Here is an 18,436-nt window from a genome sequence, read left to right on the forward strand (position 1 = left end):
TGTTTTTAGAAGGTCAAAGATCTCTCTGATAGCTGTGGGACACACACAGGTGTTGCTGTGTTCTAAACCACTGAGCCTCTTGGACTTGCTGATCAGAAGATCGGCAGTTTGAATCCACACGACAGGGTGAGCTTCTGTTGCTCTGTCCCAGCTTCTGCCAACCTAGCAGTTTGAAGGTGTACCAGTGCAAGTAGATAAATAGGTACTACTGTGGCGGGTAGGTAAATGGCATGTCTGTGCACTCTGGCTTCCGTCATAATGTCCTGTTGCACCAGAAGTGGTTTAGTCATGCTGGCCACATGACCCACTAAGCTGTTTGTGGACAAATGCCAGCTCCCTTGGCCTGAAAAGCGAGATGAGTGCCACACCTCATAGTCACCTTTGACTGGACTTCAGGGGTCCTTTACCTTAACCATTCAGGGGTCCTTTACCTTTTTTACCCTTTGAAGCACACTGAGGACTTTATATTTTTTTTAATTCGGAAAAATAAACTATAATAAATGCAATGAATCAAAACATAACTCAGTTTGCTATGGTAATCCCACCGATCCATTTTTTGTTTTGCACATTTTGTTGTTCTCAGCAGCTCAATATAGAGCAATTCCCCTCCCTCCGGGTTATTTATTTCGTTGGTTCTCTGCCATATGATTTTACACAGGACAGTCCTGTATCTGAAGGGCTGTCCATCCAGCCCAAGTGTGAAATCTATAAGACAGGCAGCGGGAACTGTTGCCCATCAACAGTCAGTATGTGTAGACAATCTCAGCTCTCTTCCATGTAACTCTGTATTTCATTTCCTGTATTTACAAGTCAGTTTGCAAATCCTATGGTTTCAAAGCACGCATTCACAATTAAACATTATTTTCCTTTATTTTATTTAGAAATATACTGTATACCTATTCTTTTAGGAATGCAGTTGAAACGCTAAATGTTTTTCTGTGCAAAATCCTTTATTTTGTGTGAACACGCTATGAAAGGTCAACTCCTGAGAGTTGGTCTAAAACAACCTTCCCCAACTTGGTGCCCTCCAGATGTTGTTGGACTTGCATTTCCCAACTTCCTTGGCCCTCAGCCATGTTGGCTGGGGCTGATGGGAGTTGTGGTCCAGCAACATCCCCAGGTTGGAGAACTCTGGCCTAAATTGTCAGCTTACCATTATCACAGGTTATATGGCATTAGTAAGGTACTGTATTCCTTTCAGTGAAATACAGATTCATTTTCCATTCATTTTATTTTTTTGAAGGGAAAGTAGAAACTAGGCTGATAGTCTGGACTGCTTCCATTTCTACTTTCTGCTTCCATTTCCCCTCTTCTAGTTCCTACTCCCAGCAAGTATTGCAGAATGTGGAATTGATTGTTGCTGGTGGTACTGCTTTAGTCAATAGCTTACCGTGCTCTGTGCACAAGTTGGAAACTGATCATTTACATCAGTTACAGAAACCTCGCATGAACATTCAGATGATATTCCATCTGGACCTCCATCCCTGTCTGTGGCTCTCACAACCAGACTGTAACTTGCATGTTCCTAAATAAAAGTGAGGGGAAGGAAGGAAGGAAGACGAATGTTTAAACAGTCACATTAGTGATAAAGCACGCATCTACATTGTAGTGGTTTTTAAACTCATTGTGGAAAGTGTTTTACATGGACCATATTTTGTGGGAGGGATTTGGGTGTGTACTTGAATTTTAGGTTAGCACAATTAAAGTGGACGGAAGGATGAGTGAACAAATCCCCCCCTTTAAAAAGAATCTAACTTATTGTGCTTGAAAGTGAAGGGGGAAGTGCATTGAAAAGTGTAAGGATGAATTTTTATTTAACAGCCCTGCAAACAAATAAGAATAATGGCTGAATAAAGAACAGAGGATATAAGTGAACCTCAGTGTAAGGTTTGTGCAAGAAAATTAGGACAAATTCTCAATAAATTGGTTGTCTGGAGGGATCCTATGATGTGATGTAATGGGAAAAGTTATGAAGTTATTCCTAGGTAAACATGCACAAGGTTGCAGCATTCTGCATATCTGTCACTTCAACCCATCTTATCTTGCTGATTTCCCCCCCCCCTGGCTGATTTTCTCTTCTTGAATAGATGCACAATAGCCAATTATTTTGTGCTGACTTTTCAGGAAGCTTTCTTAAGTCCTGAATAGCTCTTTCCTCTAGCATACAAACTGAGGTATTTCTCAGGAAAAGCAATGGACTCATATGCATGTATTTTTACCTCTCGGTCAAGGATATTAGCAATGTGAAGTTCTCCAGTCTGTTTGTTCAAAATAAACTTTGATGGACCTCCAGGATTTTGACTCACGATCTTGAAGGCAATTTTGGAATTCAGGTTATTTGGCTCATCTGCATCTGTAGCAGTTATTTTCATCACCAATGTGTCTGGAAAGAAGGAGAAGACCACTCAAACAAAAACCTTAAGAGTTGCACTTCAGTTTATTAAAACTGTAAGGATGCCATAATTTGTGAATTCTCCAATATCTTTCTGCTTACTAAGAGTAGGACAGAATGCATTTTTCAAAATATTAGGTATGTTTCAATGAAGTCCCCCAGTCTCTGCTAATGTGCTGCACTACTAATGTAGCAAACCCTGATGTGCCTTTAAAAAACATATTTTGGCAATGTCTCTAAAGCAGCGACAGGGAACTTCTGCCCCACCCCCCATGTCTCCAGCTCCCATCAGGTAGCATGGCCAATGGGAGTTGTAGTCCAGCAATCACCTGGTGGGGGGGGGGCAAAGTTTCCCAAATCCCTACTCTACACAGACACAGGGTTTTGGCCTGCAATCCCAAACCCACCCAAGAGCAGCCCCCACTGAACACAATGAGGCTTACTTCTGAGTAGAACTGCATAGAATTGGGGAAAGGGCAACTGGATGAGGGTGAGTGAGGAATCCAAGATTGAAATGGAACATGATGAGAAAGATAGGTGCATGCTTATTTTATCCAGTGGCAGAAATGGCTACAATGTGTTTGTAATGTACTTACTGTCCATGCTGCTTTCTGAAATTGACCCTGAAAACACAGTTTGTGTAAACATGGGTGAATTGTCATTTACATCCAGAATCCGAACTCGAAGGTCAAGTGGTGTTTCCACTGACTGTCCGGTCACAACATTTATAGCAAAGCACTTAATCTGCATTAAAAAATAATAATAATAAAATCAAAGATTAACTCAGAAGGAGTATGTAGTATTCAAAATACTTAAAACCATTCATTTGTTAGATTAAAAAAAGCAATCTAATTTAAAAATACTGCAGGATTAATAATAATGATGATGATGATGTTAATAACGATGTATTATAAAATACAGTATGCCTTTCAAGTTGGATACAAGTGAGAAACAACAAAATCAACACTAAAAATGAACTGAGTGACAACAGCAGAATGAATAATAAAAAACCTCCATAATAATTGTCCAATAGTCACTTATGTTATAAAATCATCACCGTTAATCTACAACAAAGGAGTCCCAGAAATCACCGTATTTTTCCATGTATAAGACTATATTTTTTACTAAGGGGGGTGGCGCTGTGGGTTAAACCACAGAGCCTAGGGCTTGCCGATCAGAAGGTCAGCAGTTTGAATCTCCGTGACGGGGTGAGCTCCTGTTGCTTGGTCCCAGCTCCTGCCAACCTTGCAGTTCAAAAGCACATCAAAGTGCAAGTAGATAAATAGGTACCACTACAGTGGGAAGGTAAACAGCGTTTCCTTGTGCTGCTCTGGTTCAGCAGATGTGGCTTTGTCATGCTGGCCACATGACCTGGAAGCTGTACGCCGGCTCCCTCGGCCAATAATGCGAGATGAGCACCGCAACCCCAGAGTCGGTCACGACTGGACCTAATGGTCAGGGGTCCCTTTACCTTTACCTATACACGGATAGGGCATATTGCATTTTCTTAATTTTGGCTTTTTAAAAAATAGGGGTCGTCTTATACATGGGGGGCATCTTATACACAGAAAAATACGGTATGTGTTGCTGCTTAAAAGGCCCTGTAGTTCCCACCAGATGTATCTGTGATGTTAAGGGATGTAAGAACACCCCAGCTGGATTAGCTAAGTGGCTCATCTAGTCCAGAATCCTGTTCTCGCGATGGGCAGCCAGATGCTCGTGGGAAGCCTGCATGCAGGACCGAATTCAAGAGCACTAGTCCCCCCATCTTGCAGTCTCCAGGAACTAGCATTCAGAAGCATAGTGCCTCAGACAGTGGAAGTAGAACATAGCCATCATGGTTAGCAGCCTGAGGTAACCTTAGTAAGTAAATAGACTAATATGGGTAGATAACATAGCTGCCAAGTTATCCCTTTTTTACAGGGATTTTCCCTTATGCTGAATAGGCTTCCTCGTGAGAAAAGTGAAAACTTGGCAGCTATGGTAGATAATGCCCTTCAGATATTCTGGTCCTAAGTAGTAGAGGGAAACAAAGATATAGTTTTGCAAACATATAGTACTTACAACAAACATTGGTGTCTCCTCTCGGTCTACTATTTTCGTTATATTAATTTCCCCTGTCTTTTGATTAATGATAAATACTCCAACAGGATGCTGATCAATTCCTACTCCAGAGATTCTGTATATAAGTGACTGAGTTTCTTCACAATCTGATCGGATCTGCAACAGAAAACCAAAAACCAAAATTAGCTATGTTTTTCTCAACCCTAGATTTACTTATGTATTTATTTATTATTTATTTAAATATGTACAAATGGCTCTGCATTCAAGGAACATTCTCGTGAGATGGCCTACTCCTATCAGCAGTGTAGTAACAAAAAAAGGGGAAGATTTTGCTACTTGTTTCATGCAGCTGGCTGGATGAGAGGTAGACCTTGGCTTAATAAACCATGGCTTATTAACCTTGGAGCAAGAAGCATCTTAGAGACTAAGTTTGTCATTGGTATGAGCTTTCGTGTGCATGCACACTTCTTCAGAAAGCTCATACCAATAACAAACTTAGCTGGTCTCTAACGTCTTACTGGAAGACCGACACGGCTACCTACCTGTAACTAGGAGCAAGTGCATTCCAGCAGTGTTATCCCCATCCTTCCAATCCCCCTTTCTCCCCACATGCCAGCTATGACATTTTGATTGTTGTTTCTTTAAACCATGGTTTCCCACTATCTCCAAAATGCAAACTGTGGTTTCATCCTGGTTTATTCATCAAAATGTGAAACCAGGATATAGGTGCATGAGAGGAGAGGAGGGGAGGGGGAGGTAGCACTAACTTTGATTATATCCCCCAAGCCTCCAGGGCAAATTGAAGGGGTACAATGAGTAGTAGGGGGATTGGGGAACATGCAAGATTTTCCTCTGCTCCTTGCACTGTAGGAGTGGAACTCTGTTGAGGGGCTTCTCCTGCCAGCAGCTGCAACTTCAGGTTGTTAGCCAGTGTAGGCTATCATTTATTGCAGGCCCGTCCAACTCCCTAGAGACTGCGATAAGTATAAAACAACTGGCAGGGATCTACCCATTGTCATTGGGTGGGTGGGGAGATTTGCTGAGCTTTTTTAAGGAGAGGTTGGAGTTCTTGAGCTTTTTTTGGGGGGAAGGTCAGAGATGCTGAATTTTTTTAGGGGGGAGGGCAGAGTTGTTGAGAGACACTTTTAGTTATTATTATCCCCCCCCCCCCCCGGACTCAACCTTGAAGAAGAAAACAGTTTCCAGCATTGTGTCTTGTTACAAACCATTACGGTAGCAAGTCAACTAAATTTTACTCAGAATAGATCGATTTAAATGAATGGATTAAAGTAGGCCTACACTGAGTAACACTTAATTGACTCCCACCCTAGCAAAGGGGGGTGGGGGGCAGCTGTCCCCCCAATCAGTAAAAAACAATACAAATCTGAAGTTCTGCCCCCCCAACAAAAGCCTGCCCCTAACAAAAATCCTGGATACGCCCATGCACCCTTAGTCCTAGTCGCACAACTAACCTTGATATTAAAGCGTGTGTGTGTGTGTGTGTGTGTGTGTGTGTGTGTGTGTGTGTGAATTAGACCTCACACTTTCAAAAAAGAGAGAAAAAGCTCCTAGACTGTGAAAAACAGTTGTTGGTATTTTAAGTTTTTCCTCATTATCAACCTTTATCAGATCTTTGCTGTAAGTTTCGCACACTGAAACTGCGGAGTCATTTATTTAAGCCCAGTGGACTTTGCCACTTAGTCAGTACATGGGAGGATCTCTGCCTTGTTTGCTTGGTAATCCAGAAGTGTTGCTTAGTAATTTACAAGTCTTGAACTCTTCTGATTTGCTTGGAACTTACCCTTGCAATTGGATTCCTCTTTGAATTATCTTCCCCTTCTCTACAGGCTGCAGCAAATTTAATCCATTCTCGTTTCTGCCTGTGGTGGCTTTTCCATCTCTCCATGCCTTTTTCATCCCATTCTTTCACCTTGAATAAACAGCACATGAGCATTAAAGGGACTAACTGAACACCATTAGGACCAGTTGTTCTGAATATTGAATGTGGTTTGATGCAAAGGTGGGTGACTCAGGGTCAGGGTTCTGAAGGAGACAGGAGGAACATGTGAAACTAAAGCCCATGTGTAGGAGAGGATGTGTACGGTGGGTAAGAAGAGCTGGAGGAGGGGTGAATTTCATGTCCCCCCTTTTTTACACATTTTTTATTTACTTTACTAGGTTTACATAACAAAAGCATAAATTCATTCCACGTATCTTTACAATATGCCTTCCCCCCACTCCTCCCTCCTCCCTTCCCACCCTCCCCCCTGATCGGGCCTTCCTTCTTCATATCTTTAACCATGTACACAGTCTGTTCATTCGTTCTTGTATATTCGGGTTGGCTTCTCCCCTTTCTACCCAATTCCTATAAAGTGCCCACTTGTTTGTGATTTTTTGACATTTATTTTCCCATCTATCCTCTGTTGCTATCTGTGCAAATATTTCTGATTGTACATATTCAAAAACATAATTGTTCCATTTTCCCATATTCCATTTAGCTTTTTCTTTCCATCCTAAAGCAATAACTGCCATTCCAGCTAAAATCATGATCTTATACAACTCTTGATTAAGACTTTTTACTTTATTATTTCCCAATATTCCCGAAAATAACAAGTCCCTATTAATTTCTATGTTTATTTGGAAGAATCCAGACATTACCCTTATGTAACAGTTCATAATAGGGTGTTTCGTCTGCAAGTCATGGGTTCATATGTAATAGATTTGCAGGATGCACCAGCAAAGAGCTGCTTTACATAGTGTCCCATGCCTTAAACAAACAAACAAACAAACAAACAAACAAACAAACAAACAAACAAAACCCTCAGAAGTCCCACTGTACTAAATAGACCCTACTCCCTGATATTTACACATACCTGGGAGTAAGTCTCATTGAGCACAAGTCTCATTGTCTAACTAGACAAGCATATGTTTGTGCTGCTAATAACACTGTGGTGATTAAATTACCTGAACATGAAAAGCAGCAGTGCTGAACTCCAGGGATACCTAGAAGTGGAATAAGAAAGAACAGTCAGCGCAATGCTCACCTTAATTTCCCCCCACTTATAAAGCTCATAGAAACCCATCTCATCTACGTCTTTCAAAGTCCGCATCATCAGCCTTCATATTGCTAAAACGCATACAGATTAAAAGCAAGAATCTGATCCCACAGTGTCCTTGGACAGGTCCATTCCCTCTCCTGTATATTTTCCTTCACATTACTGCCACCTCTTCAATTAAATCAATGCGTTTCATGCACCTCTCACTACTAGGGAATCCAATATGTAAATATGAAGTTGCAAGCATTTCTATAATGAATAGCCAGAACAAAAACAACTTTTCATTTTATTCTTGAATGTGAAGTGCAAGTCAGTGAAAAACTCCCTAAATCTATATTGTAAAATATGCATCAGATCACAAGCAGATGATTTTTTTTAGGGCTTGTCCTCATGTTGGCTGCATATTTAAAAGCACTACATTGTGCAAACAGATATCTTTATATTCACACCAGAGATTTTTTTTACAGAATACAAACATTAGATGAAACTGAGATCATGCTCAAGTGGCAATAGAAATTTCAGTCAGCCATGTATTAATCTACTAAAAATAAATAAAAGTAAGTCAACTCCAAGAATTTCATTAGTGAATTTTTTTGCACACAGCACCCTGGGCACCTACAGGGTCCCTTACTCAACAACAATTCCAATTGATGTCACCCTTCACCCACAGAGGCCGCTTGAGACTCCAGTGACAGTGTGGAATCAAGGAGCACTCCCAGACTATGGATCTGCTCCTTCCAGAAGACTAGGGGCACATAACACTTCTGTCTTTTCAGGATTCAGCTGCAGTTTATTGGCCCACAGCCAACCCATCAATGCCTCCAAGCACTGGTTTAACACCTCAGCTGCCTCTCCTGACTCAGTTGGAACAGAGAGATAGAGTTGGGGTGTCATCTGCATATTGATGACACTCTGTAATGAACAGAATAGGTTGTGGGGAGTGCTTGGTTGCAGTGAGGTTTCGGTGGCCAACAACAGTTTTTCTAGCTTGCAAATATGGCCATGGGTCCAAAAAGGTTAGTAACCCCTGTGTGTTCTTCACACTTGTTCAGATAGCTGCATCCTCCCCTTTAAACACAAGCCATTGCTCTTGGGTATGAGATTGTATTGGAGAGAATGCTTGCTGAGTGAACTAGTAGAAACACACAGCCTTTTTATCACCCTTCTTCAGACAACTGTTCAGCTCATTCTCTCACTGACCTTCGGGTATAACTTTGCCTAAAAGCCAAAGGACAACATGCTGGCATTGCACACAACAAAACTTTAGAGAAATGGTAGAGAACGTCAAGCTCAGGAGGTCCTTCTTTCTGACCCTGAGGACTCTCCCTGGACCACTACCCCTCCACAGGCCACACCCCTCACTAGTGCTGTTCCACACCCTCCTTGAATGTTTTAACCTGGCTGGAACAGGCCCTTGAACTGTTAAAATGCCACTTCCTTGCCTGGATGCAGGATGGAGTGGCTTAGGTGTGGCTGGAATGTAGCCTATGATGCAAAGGTAATAATCACCATCACTGCTCCCCTCTACCCCCAACACTTTGGATCTTGCATGTGCCCTCCACAAGGTTTTCCACAAGGGGGTGTGGCTTTTGGGATGAAAAGCCCCCCCCCCCTGCTTTAGAGGTTCTACCTTCTTCCTGACTGATAAACCACATCTCAAATGTGGAAGACCTTTGGGAGCACTCTCCAACAAAACATGCACAGATGTGATTGGAACAAGTAATCAGGATGTTCAGGGAGAAGCATCTGGTTGTGTATGGATTCCTGCCTTTTCTATTAACTTCAATTAAATTTAGATCAAATTCTTTTGGGCAAGATTCACTGAGTCTTGGACTTCGACTTGCATAAGGGGTTTCTCACCTCCTCTCCCTGTTTTTTCCTGCACCTCCAAAATTGACTTGGGGGGGGGTGTCTGTTTGGCAAAGCGATATGTTTGCCCTGACAGAATGATCAACATAGCACCATGTTGAATTCCTCTATTTTAGTGCACATGGGCAGGCAGATTTGCCTCAAAGTTCCCATCATCATCATCAATTTACTTAGACTGCTTTTGGCAGGTTAAAAATATTGGGAACTTGAGGAGCAAAAGCAAAAAGGATAAATGTAGATGATGCTGGGGGGGGGGAGAGCCAATGTAAATTTCACAGCAAACTAGCAACAGTAGACATCTTTTAAAATATATATGAATGAGAGTCAAATAAAACTCTGTTTTACAGGTTACATAAAAGACAGGTTAGCTTTATGAGAAGCACAGTCATCTGAGCATCTGTATGGATGGTAATTTTACAACAACCATCCTCAACGTGATGCATTCAGCTTCCATCACTCTGGCCAGGGGTGCCAACTCTGCCCCACATAATCAATCACAAGGCTCAGCATACACACCATTTGAATGACAATGCCCATCAACTGGGGTGGGGGGTGGGGCTCAAATATTTTATGGGTGTGTGTGAAGCGACCTCACCCCCTTGGAGTTGGCTCCTATGAGCCTGGGTGAGGTTGATGGGAGTGGTAGTCCAAAACACCTGGAGAGCATCATTTGGAGAAGGCTGATTTATAATATGTAGGCTGAGGTGGGGGGGGGCATACAATTTAACTAATAATAAACAACTATCTGACTTTTAGAAGATACTGTATCTGAAGGCAGCCCTGTTTAGGGAAGTTTTAAATGTCTGATGTTTTACTGTATTTTTAATATTTTGTTGGAAGCTACCCAGACTGGCTGGGGAAAAGCAGCCAGATGGGCGGGGGTATAAATAATAAATTATTATTATTATTATTTCTGATATGTTAGCAAGTCTGAGTTGAAATAGATTGAGGGGAGGAATTAAGGCTCTGTTTCCAAATTAGAGATCTAAGAATCAGTCCTTCTGTAGCCAAAGTGTCAATATCCACTTGCAAGAGGCGAGTTTTGTATGCAGAATTATAAAGAGGAATCTTCAGGAGGGAAAGTCCAAGGGAATTCCCCCAAACAAACTAATGAATAAGACTGAGCATATTCAATTATGGCCTGGCCACAGAATCCTGACAGACTGTTGGGATGGGCGGGGTGGAAATGGAATGTAATATCACAGAGAAGAGCATGGGTGACTGGATGTAATCATGAACACCAAAATGTGGCACTGCAAAATGTTGCTGTTGCAAGTTCATTCTACTTCTGATGTTCAGGTGCCATTGCTTATGTCACCAAAACAGACCCACCACCCAAGTGGTAATTAGCAACAGGCTTACGAGAAACCCAAGATTTGCAGAAGTACAGAAAACTTTTGGGGAGGGGAACTCTAAGGGACAGGAAACCCACAAGCAACCCAAGGAGAATAATTATCCAAATAACTCTGAAGTGGTACATTACAGGAGCGCTGTATTCCAACAGATGGTATCAATGACTACTTCATAGGCAGGCTAAGGGGCAGCCCCTTTTGAGTCTGCGCTAACTACTTTCTCCAAATATTTGAATGAACAGAGCACAAAAGATGACTATGAGTGTCAATATATTTATTACCTCAAAGAACAAAGACAGATCTACTCCACCTATAAAGATGGGCCTGGTCTGCATTTAGTAAGCATTAACCTATTAAAATTAAGCATGTGGTTTTGCCTCACCATCCCATGAGAAAGTTCTAGTTTGCACCTCCACTTTTCTTCTACTGCGGTCCAGGCAACATGAATGCTTGCTATGACTGCTAACTTATTTAGCACTTCTTATTTCCAAAATGGATGGTGATCTTTCTTAGCTCTGTTGTCATGACAGACTTATGATATACTTTATTATCTGTTTATTTAACAACATTTTTATACCACTTAAAATTGTCAATAAAAATAAATATTAGAGGAAAAAATGCCACATATACAGGTGTTTTGAGAACTATGTACAGCCTTAAGGAAGAAAGAATTGGTATTGGGAGCAACATAATGCTGGAAGATCTTGTACCAATACTACTTCCCACTTCCCTAAGGCTATACCTGGTTCTTAAAAGCCTACATATGTAGTAATTTTCTGCATTATGTTCAGAGTTAAATTCAGAGTGTGGTGGTGGCAAGCAGACAAAAGGAAGTCAAGTAGGGCTGACTTTTCCCTTTGGCTACTGTGGACTGAAATAATGAAAAGGCCTTAAGTGCAGTGCAAATGAATGCCAAATAAGCATGGACTTCACAGATCTGATGCATATCATTCCAAATAATCCATTCCACAGATATGCCCCCTGTTAGACAGCCATTGGTTTTACTGTACAAGTGTAGGAGTTGTCTGAAGTCATCGTTAGAATTGCTACCACTGCTGTTAAGAGACTCACATGATTTACCCCATCCTCTACCGTATATAGTATGTGTTACAGGTGGGTAGCCGTGTTGGTCTGAGTCGAAGCAAAATAAAAAAATTCCTTCAGTAGCTGTCATTGTCCAGGAGAGGCTGTAGAGATCTACATCATCAGAGATCTACAGCCTCTCCTGGACAATGACAGCTCCCTTTCTCAAGCTCTGGGAGGAAGACCTTTCATTGCCTACAGACAGCCACCCAATCTTAAACAACTCCTCACCCACAATAATACAACCACCAGACTTAACATGGACACTGGTACCAGAGCCTGCAATAAACCCAGATGCCAACTTTGCTGCCACATACACCCGGACAACATCATTACTGGCCCCAACAACATCCAACATACCATCTCAGGACTATTTAATTGCTCATCTTCTAACATTGTGTATGCCATCAAATGCCAACGGTGCCCTTCAGCTCTCTATATTGGACAAACAGGCCAAACCCTACGCCAAAGGATAAATGGACATAAATCTGACATCAGGAACCATAAGACTGAAAAACCAGTAGGAGAACACTTCAATCTCCCAGGACATTCTATACAAGATCTCAAAGCAGCTGTTTTATTACAGAGAAATTTCAGGAACAGACTGGAAAGGGAAGTTGCTGAATTGGAAATCATTACCAAGCTTAAAACCATGGAAGCACCTGGGATGAATAGAGATATCGGATTCTTATCTCATTATGCATGATCAAGCTTTCTTTAGCACCTCAGCCCAGGACTAATTGCAGCCATCAGCAGCCATTAACACCCATCTACAGGTTTACCACTCCCATCAGCCCATCTCCCATTCCCACCCACCCCCACCACCCTCTGTATATATATAGGGTCTGACACTTCTGTTTCTAGTGTATCTGAAGAAGCGTATATAGTATGTGTCTCTTGGAATGAAACATTTTTACTAGTCCTGTTGAGTGTTACTTTCTAATGGAAATATTCTGGTAGAAAGCTCAATGGAACTAGCACATAGTGTTAAGACTGTCTATAATATAACATATGTTGCCATTCGTAAATCTATGAATTACAGTTACATCACTGCAAGTTTATAATAAAAAGCTACTGGACTGGGATAACTCATATAATGAAGAGAACGCCAATAACTTTTCCTGCACAAATTCCTTTGAGAGGCATGGGACTACATATAAAAGCATCGTAGTGTTTTCATAGATTTTGGTGGGGTTTGCATGGGAGAACTTGCTAATGGTATTTTTGCCCATTTTCAACAGAGACGCAGTAACTGCAACTCATGAGTATGCATTATTTTTGCTATCTTAGCTAAGAACTAATATGGGGAAACATATATGTGTTTATTTTGCAAAAAGGGAAGAATATTGTTTCCTGGCAGTTCTGCTTCTGAAAAGGAGAAGAATGTATATACCGTATTTTAAAAAAAACAACCTTCTCATGAACATTGTCCATGTGGTGGAACTATTTTCTCTTTTTACTTATGACCACTGTAGGTCTCTCATCATTGAGGAATGAATGATTGTATGTATGTATGTATGTATGTATGTATGTAATTACTAATATTTAATTTTTATGTGTACATCCCACCTTCCCCCAAGGAGTCAACATGGTTCTCCCTCCATTATACTCACAACAACCCTGCAAGGTAGGATATATACTGTCCGGCCCCAAGTCACCCAGTAAGCTTCATGGCTCTTTGAGAATTTGAGTCCAGGTGTCCCCAATCCTAGCACAACATTCACCAATGCACCAAAGGTCATTAATAAGCCATCAATCAAGGGCACAGTTGGTTGCAATATACAGCAGCATGGTGTGGGAGAAATGTTCCTTGATCTAAACTTAATATTTGATATTTTACTCAACGTGGGGGTTGATTTATTGTGGCATATTAAATTATGTGCACCAGGCCAAGCAATAAGTGTTTTGCTGCATTTGCTTTGATGCAAAATTGGCTACATTTCTCATGCCAACAAGAACAGTGGCAAATTCAAGATGCTCATGTGGATTTTGAGAAAGGAAAGTGGACACTCTAGAAACCAGCACTCATTAATACAGTCAAGAGTTTCAAAGATGCATGCAGATTCCTGCCTGCCTCTTAAAGTTTCCCACGCATTTCAGTGGATGGAAGTTAAATCAGCATGTGCATTCCTTTGTGGGTGTTGTTCAACACTCTCTAGTATAGTGATTTATTCCACTGTTCAGCCAGGATTTCTGAAGTAATTGATCTTCCGATGCTTGAAGCCAAAATCCTAAACACACTTAATTGGGAGTAACCCCAGCTGGACTCAGAATGACTTACTTCCAAGTAAACATGTATTAGTCCATGTGTTGTTTAAGGGATGAATTGAAAAAATTGAATGTTTTAAATGTTTGAACCCAGATTCCCAAAGTCTGAGTAGTTATTTCAGATTTCCAAGACTGCAAAAGAGATCAGCTTCAGAGTTCCATTACTTTAATATGCTGCTCCACAACTTCTACTTCAAAGCCATTTACAAACATGAATTAATTAACTACTATCAGTGCCAAGGCAATATTATATGCAATTATGGCATACTCCCTGCTCCACCTATTTGAATCCAAGTGACTGAACATGCCCTTAATTCCTGATCTGTTCTCTTTCCCAGTGCTATTCTTTTTTAGGAGTTGAGCCTGTCTCTTTGAAGTCAGGCAGGGTATTGCTGTGAACAGGGCTGAGTACTCAAGCACATTATACTATTAGTCATCTTTGTGCCATTGTAGTGTGCAGTTGTGTCAGCATTTTGGACTATGCATTTTATTCCTGCGCCAAAACTCCCACTGAAGAAGATTAGATCATTCCTTTTATTACATTTATTTCCAAAGTTCTGTAACTTTGCAGTCGAAATCCTGGCAGATGGCATCTCCAAGCCTAAACACCATTATATGATTAGAAATCCCACAGAAATCAACAACAACTCAAATAGGATGTGTATCTATGTAATTGCATTAATAATTCAGGCCTAAATATCTAGGCACCTAGTATCTGTCTTCAAGTAATTTTTCTTTTTTAAAAAGTTGATGTTTACATCCAAGCTAAGTCATTGTATTCATGAATGTTAATAGCTTCTTGGTTTTGTTTTTTAATTAAGAAAGGTAATTGTATTTCAAGGATACCAGCAGAATTATGGGCCAAATCCTGAATTCCAGAAATAAATTTGCCAACAATTTTCAAATTTGTTTTTCTTCCAAGTTTAGGTAACAAATCCATATATGTGACACTTGTTTCTAATTATATAGAAAGCCAGCACCATCCCTTTGAGCTAATGGATGTAGCAAATAGTCAGCTTTGGAAACCTAGGATGCCTTTTATTCAGAGTTAATAGGAAGTATCTATATTATTGCTTAATAGATAAATTGTACTTTTCTTGGGCTGCAGTACAGTGGTACCTCGGTTTACAAACACAATTGGTTCCGGAAGTCTGTACTTAACTTGAAGCATACTTAACCTGAAGTGAACTTTCCAACTGAAAGTAATGGAAAGTGGATTAATCTGTTCCAGACGGGTCCGCGGAGTACTCAACCTGAAGCGTACTTAACCAAAGGTATGAGTGTAATTGGTTACGGAAGTCTATACTTAACCTGAAGCGTACTTAACCTGAAGCAAACTTTCCCATTGAAAGTAATGGAAAGTGGATTAATCCATTCCAGACAGGGCCGCGGAGTACTTAAACTGAAAATACTCAAACCGAGACATACTTAAACCGAGGTATGACTGTATAGGGAATACTGTATGCAGGGTCCCTAAGGATAATTGATTCCTTAAACAAATTGGCCTCTGATCACATGCCACAAGTTCAACTCGCAATAGGAAGGTTTGTGGTGGCATCATTAAATAACCCATTTTTTTTGGTGCATGACACACCACCCATGTGACAAGTGATCCTGTAACTGAGCTCTGAGCATGCACTAGGCTGTAGCCATTCAGGTCACCATCCAGACTATTTTTCAAAAGGCTTAAACATGCTGAACTCGAATACTGGATTGTCATCACAAATCTGTGTGCAATGCCTCATCCTGGATAAGATTACTTAGTCCTCTCAGTTTGCTGTGACGCTTCATTAAAAATACATGCAAGTAATCTAGCTTTTTATTTTAATAATTAGAAGGGAAAATGAAGGTGTCTGGGTGAAACAATAAACAAGAGAATTGGACAAGTGGAGATGGCATAAACTAGTTTTCATCAGGCAGGTGGTAAAGGAAAAATGCACTCCCTTCATGAAGCAAGCCTGTACAAGTACTACCGGTATGAACACAGCCCAAACAGAAAAATCAGTATTTTGCAGTGAGTACTCTTTGGCTCAAGCAGGTGTTGAAAATTCAGATCAGATGGGAAAATATATACTGACTCCCTCCCATACCAGATCATTTATTTCAAGATAAAATTGCTAGTTTAAAATTTTGATTTTTTTCTGCTCTTCTGTTATCTACCACTGGTTCACATGCATATCATAACAGACGTGTGTGTGTGTGTGTGTGTGTGTGTGTGTGTGTTTTCTATTGTTTGGGAAACTCCACATTAGGAAGAGATTTCTCTTACTTTTGCCTGTGAAGTCCCCTCAGTGATCATGACCCCAAGCAAATATTTGGATATGCCGAAGAGCTTGGGAAATTCCCAGCAAGATTACTGGCCTTTCTCCCCTTCCCACCCATGCAATGCAAAGTTACAAACTTCAAAGGAAAACCCCATTCACTTTAAAAGACCCACACCCCATTGGGTTCATTGGAGTAGTTGCACAGTTATTTGGATGAAGGCCTCTACTGATGACCCCTGTGTTTATAGACATTTTCTCAGCTTTGTCAAAAGATGGCTAAAAACAAACCTGCTTCATATGCTAAAAGAGACACTCTCCCCAAATAAATGTCAGAGGGCACACCTACCATATAAATCTCTGTACTTAAACCCCAACCTTAATAAATGCGTGTTATTTACTTATTGGGTCTTGGTCTACAGATAATAATGAAAAAGATGTATCAATGGCCCAGTCTATTTTTTAAGAGCAAGCAACATTCCAGGCTTTGAAGAGACCTGAATGTTGCACCAAACATGTAGGTACTGATTCATTGCTTTGCTTTTTGCCAACCCTTAAGTTATTCACTTGGCAGCTGACTTCATTGATTAGTTCTAATTTATCAAGTGTGAAATTGTTAATCGGGCATTGCTTCTTTCCTTTGAGCAATGAACTGCAGAGTTTCGCTCTGCCACATCATCTTAGAAAATTTTGATACATTACCAGTAGGAAAAGGGGTGTGTGTGTGTGTGCGAATTTCCATTTGGTCTGAAGAAATCCTATTTAAGAACAGATTGCAAATAATTCTCTAGCATTCTTAAGATTATAAGGTCACTTGCAACTAGTACTATTTTTGTGCCAGAACTCTTCATGAAACACCTCCATCATTCACTTAGAATGGCAATGGTGCCCATCTGAGAGGTGCCTGAACTGAGCTCCAGCAAGTTCCAGCTGAAAGAAGCCCTGCTTGCTACCATTCTAAGTGCAAGAAAAAGCAATACAAATTACGATAAATGGAGTTACATGAAAATATGGACTATGCAGCAAAGCCTCCAAGGCCACCAAGTTCTGTTTCTACAATCTCTCAGCATTCGATTGTTTCAACATGCCTAAATGCCGTTTCTTCCACCGATAGCACTTTCCTGTGTATAAGAAAAACAAACGCAGCCCAAAGCCCTTACATAAAGAAGTACCATGCTGACTAATTTCCCTGTTTGCACATGTATCTAGAAGCAGGGTTTCAGTGACAGACTGGAGAAATCTAACTCCGAGGGATTTGAGCATCAAATCCTAATAATAAACAGCAAACCATACAATCTTCATGCAGTACAGGAAAAACAATATATGCCTGGATAAAGATTGAAAGAGTCTGTGCAAATGTTTCCACTTTTTTGCTAGAAACATACTAGCAAAAACAGATACCAAGCGATTGCTTGTTACATAGAGTGGCTTTCAACTAAGTCATACTTGAACTAGACCCTTGACTAACACATCCATTGATTACAATTTTCAATGAGCCCTCTACCAGTAGAATTTGGCTCTCTGTTTTGGATATTAAACATCTAAATAAATGTATTTGATCATATTTAGAGTAGATGCAGGAAAAACCAAAGTACAGAGAATTACCAGCTTTGCCAGCACAAGAACTTGAAAAGTAACACTTTTTGAAAACAATTCTCTTAAAATCCATACTTACCGTTAAAATGAACAGCACAGCAGCTGCTCTGTAAGGAAGCCAATCCATTGCATCTGTTGTCTCTTAGGTCCAAGAAAGGGACGATAACACTCCAGGTGGCTGTGCCCTTCCCCCCCACCCCTTGTGACAGTGCCTGTAAAAAGACACTGCGTAGATGTTCTTTCACCCAGGCTTTGGAGGAGTCTCTGACTTCCTCAGATCAGAGCACTGAAGATGCTGCTTAACCAAGTGTGTTCCTCCACCCAAAACCTTTGGGCAGGTCTTGAAATGCTTGACAACATCATTATTGCTCCAGGGGAAAAGCCAAAGACACACCTTGATACTTTTTGCGATGAAACACTTTGTTGGGCACCAAAGAGAGTATTATAGAGAGAGACAAGACAGGCTGTACTGGGGAACTACTGAATGAAAGTCAG

General features: G+C 40.8%; 1 protein-coding gene across 1 annotated transcript in view; it reads right to left on the reverse strand.

The window, feature by feature from the left end:
- LOC118090180 (desmoglein-1-alpha) overlaps nucleotides 1-18,211 on the reverse strand; it is a 35,476-nt gene extending 17,265 nt beyond the window's left edge. The window contains exons 1-7 of the mRNA XM_060278216.1: nucleotides 18,021-18,211; nucleotides 7,421-7,459; nucleotides 6,258-6,386; nucleotides 4,457-4,612; nucleotides 2,989-3,136; nucleotides 2,220-2,383; nucleotides 1,391-1,525 (exon numbers count right to left, since the gene is read on the reverse strand). Coding sequence (XP_060134199.1) covers nucleotides 1,391-1,525; nucleotides 2,220-2,383; nucleotides 2,989-3,136; nucleotides 4,457-4,612; nucleotides 6,258-6,386; nucleotides 7,421-7,459; nucleotides 18,021-18,068 — 819 coding nt within the window. The 5' untranslated portion in view covers nucleotides 18,069-18,211. The remainder of the gene's footprint in view (nucleotides 1-1,390; nucleotides 1,526-2,219; nucleotides 2,384-2,988; nucleotides 3,137-4,456; nucleotides 4,613-6,257; nucleotides 6,387-7,420; nucleotides 7,460-18,020) is intronic.
- Nucleotides 18,212-18,436: the final 225 nt, after the last annotated feature.

Source organism: Zootoca vivipara, chromosome 8, assembly GCF_963506605.1.
Source record: "Zootoca vivipara chromosome 8, rZooViv1.1, whole genome shotgun sequence".
Taxonomy (NCBI): Eukaryota; Metazoa; Chordata; class Lepidosauria; order Squamata; family Lacertidae; genus Zootoca; species Zootoca vivipara.